Source organism: Diuraphis noxia, unplaced genomic scaffold, assembly GCF_037042655.1.
Source record: "Diuraphis noxia isolate RWA-SAM2 unplaced genomic scaffold, SU_Dnox_SAM2 contig0005, whole genome shotgun sequence".
Taxonomy (NCBI): domain Eukaryota; kingdom Metazoa; phylum Arthropoda; class Insecta; order Hemiptera; family Aphididae; genus Diuraphis; species Diuraphis noxia.
This window is the reverse complement of record NW_028301715.1, coordinates 10844479-10856576: the sequence shown is the minus strand read 5'-3', so window position 1 is coordinate 10856576 and position 12098 is coordinate 10844479. Positions and strand designations below refer to the sequence as shown.

At 29.1% G+C, this 12098-nt stretch overlaps 1 protein-coding gene and 1 non-coding gene across 2 annotated transcripts; both read left to right on the top strand.

Moving 5' to 3' along the window:
• The first annotated feature begins 200 nt into the window (after positions 1-200).
• Akh (Adipokinetic hormone) lies at positions 201-3562 on the top strand. The gene is made up of 2 exons (XM_015519061.2): positions 201-776; positions 3325-3562. Exons 1-2 carry the CDS (start codon positions 612-614, stop codon positions 3373-3375), a joined length of 216 nt encoding a protein of 71 aa, XP_015374547.1. The 5' UTR covers positions 201-611; the 3' UTR covers positions 3376-3562.
• A 6220-nt stretch (positions 3563-9782) lies between these two features.
• TRNAH-GUG (transfer RNA histidin (anticodon GUG)) lies at positions 9783-9854 on the top strand. Its single transcript has one exon. It is a non-coding gene; the product is annotated as a tRNA-His (tRNA).
• The last annotated feature ends 2244 nt before the right edge of the window (positions 9855-12098 follow it).

The following is a 12098-nucleotide window of genomic DNA, read 5'->3' as shown; positions in this document are numbered from 1 at the left end:
ATTTTATAATGTTGTTCGCAATCAAATGAAGCTGTGTGCGTGCGTCAGACGAAACGAATTAAATGCGCGCACATACACACACACACCCACACGCGACTTTGTTATAGGGTGCGCTCCGAGTGTGGAAGTCGTCGTTGGGTTTCTTCGGGGGGCGTAGGCGTCTAGGGGTAGGTATATAAGCCGGGCACTTTGCGGGTGTTGGCCATCACTTTTGACTCTCGACTTTCAGCTACACGTCATTTGCGCACGGTGCAGCCACCACTCCAGTGCATCGCACACCGCACCGCTGAAATCTCTAATAACCACCACCACCCGAGTACATAATTATTACGTATTATTATTATTATAAAATATAATATCGTAACCGGAGGCGTGTCCGACCACCGCCGCACAAGAGACACATCGCACGTCTGCGATCAATCCGAATACCGAGTTTGGGAAACTTCTTTGGTGCCAGAGCCCTCAGACCTTCTCGACGTCGTACACACACATTGCAATCAATTATAATAATATAATACACCGTACCTACCCCGTGGAATCGCTGCAGGACGGTCACTGCAACTATAATAATAATAATATTCATATTAATACACTCCGTCACCATCATCATCATGCGCAGCACCCTTTTGTTGTTGGCCGTGTTCATGTTGTGCGCGTGCATCGCAGTGGGTCAGGTGAACTTCACACCGACGTGGGGCCAGGGCAAGAGGAACGCACCGGCGTCCGACGAGTGCAAGTCCATGGACACGCTCATCTACATCTATAAGCTGGTCCAGGTAAAAACGCCGTTTTTCGTTGATTTTTTTTCTTTCACTACGTTCGTTTCGTGAATTTTTCATCCGCACTCGGACCATCTCTATATCATAGCTACAATATAATAATAATAGTTTAGGTATTTCGTATGATATAACCGGCCGTGACCAACCACTCGTCGGTTGGTAAATTTATTTTAAACTTTACACGAGTTTGATGACGTACTCTGCATGTTGCGCACGACGATTTATTAAAATATGAAATAAATACGTTTTATATACACAGACATGGGCAAAACTATACGGTAAGTCCGTAAAACTGACTGGATAACATATACCTGACATATTATATAGTGACTTGATAAAGTATAAAATTTAAATTAAATCGTATTATTTTGTAATTAGATTTTGTTGCTTATTTTCATAATTTAGTCGGTCCTGATGAAATGTTCTAGTTTCGCATATTATATATGCACCACACAGGTTATTTACTTATACGTGTACTTTATACAACATAACATCCTAAACATTTTAGACTTAATGATGGATAATAATAAATGTATTTCGTCGTCCGTACACATCCAAATCGAACGACTTCATTCATTATATTCTTCAATAATAATATAAATAATAATACATAATAATTAATATCCGAGTAGACCGTTTGTTATAGTATAATACCATCAGTTAAACACATGGAATAAGTACCGAAAACGTTTGCGTCTATAATAAATCATAATCGCAGTGCATTAAATATTATTGTAATATATAATTACGTGCATGATATGAAATATTTAGTCGAGACGGTCGCAATTTTACCTTGAATCAAGAAAAATATACTATACCTTCAATTTTGTTTTCATCATAGATTTTGTTACACGCAAACGTTATTTAATAAACTGCAAATTTATCTCAATATGTAACTGTTAAGGTATGATTGTTTTATACTAGAAGCTTTAAAAATAAAAAATAAAAATGTATCTCAATTTCGCTATTTTCTAATAATTATTGTGGGCCAATATTTTTATTTATTTTTATCTTATATACATATTTTGTTGTATTATATTGTTGCTGCTATTTTTTCTCGTACAGTTTCACAAAATACACCAACATGTATCTCATAGCTGATAGTTCAAATGTACAATTTTTCTGATCTATTATTTTTTATCGTTCGAATCACATGTAAACGTCACTTCAATTTAAAACTATTGCCGACATATATTATATTATACAACTACACAATATTAAAATCTCTTAGAACATTAGGCGTATAATATAAATAATTCTTGTTTAATTTTTCTTGATGCTTATCCTAGTGATTGCGCTTCTACATTAGTTAAAAGGTCGGTAACGATTACAGTCATCATTAATTCAGCGATATATTATTATAATGTACCAAATTCGTCATAATAGTCGTCTGACAAAAAATGTCCATCACGTCGCACTTTATGTCCAATGCCCATAAACGATTTTTTGTAAAATAAAAATGCTGTTCTCCGAAAAAAATAAACCCACTCATCTCCAGACCGCTAGATTGTACAGATGACGCACATTTACTTTTATGTATCGCACTATAGTTCGTCGACACAAATTAAATATTAATTAAATATTATATGTATTAATTGCAGTGCACGAGTGGTTAAATTACGTTTTTTCGGAAAAAGAAAAATTTTAATTAATAATATGTCTGATGGATATAATCTGACGTATGACTGACAAATTTCGAAATATACCTATTATATTCAACGTCGCCAGAATTTTTTTCTTATCTTAATTATACCGTTGACTCCACGAAAGCAAACAGTCGACGCCAAGTCTACGTGGTTCTCAGACTTCAACATAATTTTTAATCCGTAACCCTAGACTTTTTCAGTAAACGCTAATATTATTCTCGTTTAATAGTTAATTATTATTATTTTTTTATGTACCTATTATAATAATATGATGGAAAAAAAAAACAACGCTTATGGAATTAAGCTGCAAAATAAAATACCTAATAACCTATATTTTAAGAGATTTGTGCACAAACGAATATTGCTCTAAGAATCAAGAAACATTTTTTCATCATCCATAGTCAATTGATAGAACAATCACAGACAATAAAATACTTAGATAAATCTTTAAAACTTGGGTTTTGGTTCATCACATTTTACTAAAAATTCCAAAAACTCCAAATCCTTATTCCTTACCTTTGTTTTGAATCGACTGAACTACAAAAGAGTGTAGTAAGAATCTGTTTTTGACGGAAAAGTGCATGAAGACGAGCAAAAGTTGACTAAATGTATCTAACACGGCCGGTGATTGGGGTGTAATCGAAACGTTCGTCGTCTACACATTCTAAGCACTAAACATTTCGTGTTTATACTTAAGAAAATATTCAAACGCTTGATGGAGCTTCAATAGTTTTTAGAATGTTGAAATAAGCACTCTTTAAACAAAATCGTCTGCGGATGATTTTACGACAAATATATTATAATAATATATTTCCATATTATAATGTGATTCATATATTGTAGACGCAATATTATTTTGCTAAAATTTCCTCTTTTTTTTTTTTTTTTCATTTCCGCAGAACGAAGCGCAACGGATTGCAATGTGCGAACGTATGTCCATCACGTCTTGAACAACCACAGTTTTGCAAGAGATGACCGCCACCATATTACACCATACGCCAGCCATAGATCATCGTTAACGACGGGACTTAACCTCATACCATGACACTCTGTCAGCCACAGTGTAACACATTTTTACTTTTAGTCACATTATCAAGATGGTAATAATTATAATAAAAATAACATAATAATAAAAAATTCAACCGTTTGCAATTATTATAATATCCACCGAACCACAATCTATTATTATTACCACAAACCTTCACTGTTATGTTTATTTTCAATATGTTTTAGACGATGTTTTAGTTTTCTTGCTAATAATTTATTCAAAATACATTGCTTTCACTATTAAAACAAAAAACAACCACATATTCACTGCACATCGTTATTCTTTTGTATGTTATATTATGTTTTTATTCTCTATACCTACTCTGGTAATTTTTTAAAGCAACATAACAGCATAATATTAATATAATGTTGACATATTATTTGTAACTGGTATATGAATGAAGCAAATAAGAACAATAATATTATAAATTGTCATAAAATTATAACAACTGTAAAACTTTATGAGTTCCTGGTCACAATAAGTAGGTATGTATGTACGATATGTTTGTTATCAGAATTTTGATATCCTAAAAAGTGAAAATTCAATAAAAATAAAAGCGAGCAAGTGGCTAACGATCTATAGAGGATCGCTGCTGTAATGGTTTTGTTAATGAAATAAAATCATTGACGAAAACTATTTTGAGAGTATTTTTGGTCTGTCGTTTATAATATTATACTAAAAGTACATACTGCTTATATTTAAAGATATTATTGTGATTAAAGTATATATATAATTTTTGCTATTAGGAATTATTACAACAAAACAACTAAAATTATTTTTTTTCTAATTTCTTCCAAATTTGAACTTAAAATACCTATAAATAAACCGTATTTATAATTGGTTTAGTTACACTATAAAGTTTATAGTACAATATTATAGTATAACTATTTATGAGATACCTTGTTTTAAATTTTAAATCTGTAGATAATAATTTAATACCTATACCTATTAAATACATTTTTAATTTATAAAATAATTTGCAAATTTTTGTATTTTAATGAAATTCGCCAAAATTCTAACTTCAGACATTTATAATAAAAAATCGATTTTCCCTAACAACCACTTAGAAGAACATTGTATTAAATTTTCAAGTTTTTGACCATGTGAAATTTTTTTATTCGTAATAATTTAAATAAATAAAAATCGAAATATTCTCATGCCTATTAATAACTCAAAAATGCAATTTAAACATTCCATAAAAATTCTATTTATCTACTGATAAATTTTTCTAGTCCAAAATACAAAATCAATTTTTTTTTTAACTGGTTTGAGTTTGAGTAAAAATATCAGTTTTCCTTGATTTTTGTTTTTTTGTCCTTCCTGCCGCTTTTGTAAACTTTTAGGAATTTTTTGCTTTTGGCTGTCTCATTTTTATACTCCTGAACATTTTCAACTAGATTCAAGATTTACTTTTCTACCACAAAAGATGATGATATAGGTACACAAAAAAAAAAACATATTGTAAAATCAATAAATTAATCGCTCCACTCAGAATACCTATAGTAAGTATACTATATAAATGTATTGTACATTTTTTGCATCATTAAAAGTGTTTGGTTTTTTTTTGTGGGAATATACCACTGTCAAATAATGATACACTAAAACTAAAAAAAAAAATAGACAAAAGTTATAAAGGTAATGAAAATAACAAAACATGTTTTCCGCTAACGTTTTTATGCTGCGCAAAAATAAAAACAAACACCTTTGGGAATATTTCAAAATACCAGGCAGTCGATATAATTATGACGAACACTACGAGTTTAATAATATGCTCACACTCCAGTACGTCACACATTATTAATATTTTGTTTGATGTAAATAGTTTTGCCATCGAAATGATTTTTTCACATTTCTTCACCAAGGATCGACCGAATAATGCATACGATATAACTATGCAGTATACAATATAGGTACATGAATTATTATTCCATTATAATAATTTACACATCAGTCGTCATTGTTTCAATGATGTTTAAGATGCATAATGGACTTAACTATTCACTCATTTCGTTAATAACGTCGACGTAACATATAATATATTAATTATTATATAGTTTTACGCTGCAAATTGATTTGACCATGTGCATGTTTCTAATTTCAATATGATAGTATTTGATAATACAATTATTAGTCGATCAATTGAAATGTTTTCGATCGGTGCATATAACTAAATTCCAAATTTAAAAATGTATAATAAAATACATCGATTTAAATGCATAATATGCCGGTGCCAACTTGACGGACGTGCATAATGTATACCTTTTTGAACACCTGAATTCATGTCAAAATAAAAAAAAAATATCGTTTTTAGACCTTTCTACGATGTGATAACGTTGTGAGACTTTGGCTGAACCGATGTTAATTCCGTAAAAACAAAACTTCATTCGTTGAAATTGTTTTCTAAGAATGAACTTAGACGATTTAAAATATAAGATATAATAGTTTAACATTGGTATGAATTAACAAAATTGCAGCACAATCTGAGTATTGGTATCTCACGCAGAAATTACTTAGTTTTCCATGTGACATCAACTACATGACATCCCAACTGTTTTCACGTCTCTTAACCCTAGTGTCACATCGTTTATTAAAAAAAAAATTTAAAAAATTTATTCAACTTAGGTAAGTTTTCATAACGTCGAACTACACTTTTCACAGAGCTAAAGTAAGGAGTGGATAACGAAAATCATGAGAGCTGCGGAAATCATTGACACTGACACGCAGAAATTACTAACCAGCTAAAGTCTCACAACTGTGTTGAAGAAGTGATTACTGATAAGAATTATGTTAGTTTGCAGTCTCTATATTAATATCGTATAACTATAGTCATATTATATAAGAGTTCATAACACTCGTACTAAACTTAGAAAGTTGACAACACATAAGACGCGGACGTAAGTGACGTTACTCATTTTCTTAAATCTAAGAAAAATATACACCAAATCAATTAAACGATTGCAATTTAGTTGTATATGTATGTATACCTATATAGGTATAGGAATAGGAATGTTCATGTATATGATGTAATATGTATTTGAATTTTATCGATGACCTGCACCATTTTTGTATTAATTTCGCTAGACATTTGTATATTATGTATACTTAAATAGCCGGTGTGTTCTTATATAACTTTTAAGTAAACATGTATAATTTTTTTTCATTTAAATAATCTGCAACAAATTTTATCATTATCTTATTATTTTCATTTCTTATACTTACTTGTTGACTGTTGTTTTGCTGATATTATTTATGTTCAGTCTATACTGTATAATCATTATGCATTTGTTGTTATTATTACACATGAATTAGTTTGTTTTTTCATATTCATTACTTAAATTTTAAAAGTAGGGAAAACAAATATATATATATATATATAATATTATATATTTGGTTTAGCGAGTTAAGTTTTTAATGAAACGATTGGCAACTATAATGGTCATTGTTCTGATGGTGTAAATCAGGGGTGGCCATCTTGCGTCATAGTCGTATGCGGCTCGCGTCTTATAAGAAAAAAAAAACAATATTTACTCATTAACGATAAAATACGATCCCTAGTATAAATATTTGTTTTGCTTCAGAGAGGAGGGGATTTTACTTCAGGAGCCATTGGGGAGGCTGATAATTCGTTATATATAACAATAGAAAGGGATTAACTATGGGATGTCGTATGGTAAATAATACATTTTAGACTTTATCTTCATTCGTGGTTAATACTTTGGTAATAATATTATTGTGTTTGCAAAATACTGAAAGCATTTCTAAACAATTAATCTTGCATTATTTTGGTAACTAACCTACTTCCAGAATTCCAATCACTATACGCCGTTGGATGTGTACTTTCAATATTTGTCACTATTATCATAATCTCTGTCGCTGTGTTGGCTAGCAGTAGTTCAATACTATATTGTACCGCACCGTGTATTGTAAATACATTGTGAATAGCCGTTGTGATGTATTTGGGTCTATACCCCGACCCGTGTAAAATTATAATTTATATCCAATCTGCGTTTTGCGCAAAGGAAAACTTCTTCATCGTGTCTCCTGCAGTGTCGAACACGTGTTGTTGTGTTTGTGAATGGTGTCGGCTACATCACTAAATTTTACGTGTTTTACGCACCCCGCGGAAATGCGTACAACATGAACAACGGAACAACTACATTTTCCGGAAGCAGCTATACATAAAATAGGTGAGGCATTCTATAATAACAATGTATAAACTGTACAATATGCACGATGTAAAAACAATGTGATGCTGGAATTAAGATGGCAATGGATAATGGAATCAAATATTGACGTTGGTTTGTTTAAAACCTTTAAGTTATATAAGAAAATGGTAAATAAAAAATTAAATTACTAACATGGATAATTTCTATTATATCTGTATTCCAGTCAAATTGTTATATTTATTCTGTAATTCTAAAATATTTATGATAAGCTTATAATCACTAAATCATCTACGAACGATCGACTTTTATTGTGTTAATTTAATTATTTTAGTAAATGTACGAGATATTTTTAAGAACCTTGTCTCCACAGCAAGCCTAGCTTTTATGGAGACAATTATTTATGTATAATGCCATATTATAATAAGTATAAATATTTGTATTAATTTACATGTATATACATACATTTCTATTTTTAAATGAAAATAAATATTAAATTTAAAAAAAAAACCCGTCACAATTGATCACAACATGATGACACTGGACATTCCGGTGAAATAGTCACAGTTAGTGATTAGTTATCATAGACTGATAGAGACAGCGACAAAGACTGAGGGAGAGATAGGGAGATACAGAGAGACAGTGACTGAAGGAGAGATAAAAAGATAGATAAAATTATAATATTCAAAAGTGGTGAAATTGTATGTAGTCAAGTTTAGTTTTTCATAATACATATAACTAAATTTGATGTACATCAATGTTCATAAAGTATATAAATATATTACTATGATAAACCATCACTAATCAGAATATCAATAAATGTATTTAATGATAGATAATCATAAATCATTTATAAATGCATTTATGGATTTTCTCAAAAAATCAATACATATCACTGAAAAATTCATTTTCAATACCATCATACCAGTCATAACTGGTGTTCCTTCATTATCATACTGGACATACTGCCATAAATCATCATCATCGGGTTCACTGTATTTGGAATTTTCAATTGACATTATACAACAATTTTGGACCTGTTTCATCATTCATAATTAGGGCTCGGATTTAAATGCGCTAAAAATATCAAAAAAATGCCCTTTCAAAAAATGTATTTATGACCTAAAAACTCTAAAAAATGCCCTAAAAATATCAAAAAATGACGTTTCAAAAAATGCATTATTTATTAAACGCACACCACCGATGTAATATTATCGCTTGATAAGAAAATAATCCGATAAAAGTTTAGTTGTGTGCAATAATATCGGCTAATTGGATGGTGTGACATAAAGGTTGTAAAAACCGGAAAACCTGATGTTAAATTAGTTAAAATAGTTCAAAATGAAAATAATTTTTATTACGAAGTACTATATTACTATAATACTATGTAGTACTTATATTTCAATGAAGTCAATTTGTTTAGTCATAATACGACAAAAAGGTCAAAAATGTACTAAAAAATTAAAAAATGCATTAAAACCGTCAAAAAATGCCCTAAAAATGATGAAATCCGCTTAAAATGCAAAAAAAAATGCCCCAAAAAATGATTGTGGTTAGATTGCGAAGTACTTGAAACAAATTTGTAGCTTGGAAAGCATCGCGTAAGATATCCCAAAAAAAAAAAGATGCAAATGCATTGAAATCCGAGCCCTATTCATAATCTTTACCGACTTAATCATATTTGTAGCATTATCACAAGTTATAGTAACTATTGTTCCTTTTTAAAATCATACTTTTTGAGTGTTTCAAAAAGCTAAAAAAAATTAATATAACATTCATTCATCAGGCATATAAAATCAATTATTATAATATTATGATATTTAATAGTATTATAGTATTATAATATAATATTTAATAATAATTGATAAAATAATTTATTTTAGTAAGAAATTTAAAAATGTGTTTATGCAATTTTTGATTTCTTAATTTTAAATTTATGTTTTACGTTTTGTAATAAATTACCAAGTTTGGGAAAAGCTGGCATATTGCGTAATGTGTACGTACCGATTATTTCGTAATTTTGACGTTTCGTAGCAATTTTCGTTTTCGAAATAATATTTAATAATAAAATATTATTTGTAAATATAAATACTAAGAAATTCACATTACACTTAAATAAAATAAATAGACAAAGATCTCGATATCTGCCGTGATCGTCTAGTGGTTAGGACCTTGCGTTGTGGCCGCAATAACCCAGGTTCGAATCCTGGTCACGGCACAGAATTTTTTGCCCTTATTTCTGCGTTGAATTTACCCGTATTTATTGAAAATTTGATTTTTTTTAGGCCTTACATAATAATATCTTCATCATGTTTAGGCTGTCAGTTATCTCCGTAAGTTATACGGAATGATCCATTAAGCTTAAGACACTCAATTTTTCAGAAACATTTAAGTTTTTAAAAACATGTTTTGTTATTCACATAATCGGAAGTTGATACGAAAAAAACGTTTTTGTGAAAAAATTATTTTTCATAATTATATTTTTTTTTGTAAGTAGTACCTAAAAAAATTCATTTGAAATCAAATTAAAAAAAAAGCAAGTAAGTGGGAATCGCTCTGCTGTACATTAGGGCGTGGGGTGGACCTCAGACTAGGGAAGGTTAAATTTGAATGCAATGATATAGGTATCATTGCATACGAAAAACGATTCTGAACGGAGACGGTTTATCTGTCTAGGATATAATATAGATTATCAAAAATTTTCAAATCTTAGATTTAAAAAGAAATTTTTTTATGAATTTCTAGTTTAAAATAATTTGCGAATTTTCGTGATTTTTACGTATGTTGTCAAAATTAAAATTTGAATGCTTGTAAAAAAAATGTGGATATATATTTTTAATATTTTTCAACTCCTATTGTTACAATGTGTTAGGCGCCTTGTATTAAATTTTCAAATCTTAGATATAAAATGAAAATATTTTATGAATTTCTAGTTTAAAATAATTTGCGAATTTTCGTGATTTTTACGTATTTTGTCAAAATTCAAACTTTGAATGCTTTAAAAAAAAATTGTGCATATATATTTCTTTTATTTTTCAACTGCTATTGCAAAAATATTTTAGGAGCCTTGTATTAAGTTTTCAAATCTTAGATTTAAAAAGAAAAACTTTTATGAATTTCTATCTATGATAATTTGAACATTGCCGTAATTTTTACATATTAAGTCAATATTTGAACTTCAAATGCTAATAAAAAAAAATAAAAAATTTATATTTTAGGAACTATAAGAATAACTTACGGGGAACATTTTATTAAATTTTCAAGTTTTTTTGGTCATCCAACATTTTTTCAAAAAAAAATTCTCAAAAAAATCGAACATTTCAGTGGTATATAAATAACTCAAAAAAGTCAAAAATTTTTGAAAATTAAACTGTATATATATAACACTCACGTAAACATTTGGTAAGCATTTCAAGTATTTACAGTGATTAGTTTTTGAATTACAACCATATTAAAAAATCGATTTTTTTGAAAACTGTTGGAAAATGTTAACTTTTGACCTCTATAATACACCAAGGATATTCACTTTTACATCGGAAACCACCCCCAAAATTTGAAATTGAAGCATTATTTCGACTAGTTATGCTGTAAACAGACACAAAAAAAAAAAATAATAAGAAAATGAAAAATAGAAAAACACGTTTAAGTTTTAAAGTTTTAACTCCTTTGAATGACAACATACATTTTTAATTTCATCAGCTATTACTTTAAACTATATTATTTACTGTTTCCTGGGACTTTTATTCCAAGTCATTGACTTTAATTTCCTGAATTATTCATGAAAGGTACTTATTCAATTTTTCTATAATATTATTATTTTATTATTTTATTGCTAATTTTAGCAAATTCTTTATTATCATATATTTTTTTTAACTTTATTTTAAAACTAACAATCTGTAATTTAAACTTACCATAAGTGTGAGTGCAGATATAATAATATTATGTTCATTTGGCGTGCAACGCTTGAAAAAAGAAGCCATCAAATACAAAACGACAATTTATAAAAGCAATATGTTTAATTTATAGAATTTTTTTTTTAAATTTTTAATTGAAGTTAAGAATTAATGATGAATGTGAATGATCGTACCATAAATGAAATAAAAATACTATTAAAGTATTAAACTTCCATGTATACGATAGAATAAATTGCCATCGACGATATTCAGTGTAAATGAGAGATCAAATATTACATTTTATAATATTATACCCGCCCTAACCTAACCTTCTGACCCCACGAATCTTCTGTATTCAGAAATACTAACTGGCGTGCAAATTGTACAATTGAAATATTCATTATATTATTACCTTGGTATAATAATTATAACAGTTATATGGTATAGCTATAGGGTTTCAAATTCCGCGGTTAATTCGGTATAACTCGTGTAGGGAGATTAGATAGGATGTTAACTATTATAAACCTTCCTCCGCAGTACGATATATCTTAATAAACCACCTCCGAGGC

Excerpts from the sequence above, each read along its gene's own strand:
- Akh (XM_015519061.2), top strand. The coding sequence starts at position 612 with ATGCGCAGCACCCTTTTGTTGTTGGCCGTGTTCATGTTGTGCGCGTGC. Across the intron at positions 777-3,324 it reads ACATCTATAAGCTGGTCCAG|AACGAAGCGCAACGGATTGC; the intron begins GTAAAAACGCCG and ends TCATTTCCGCAG.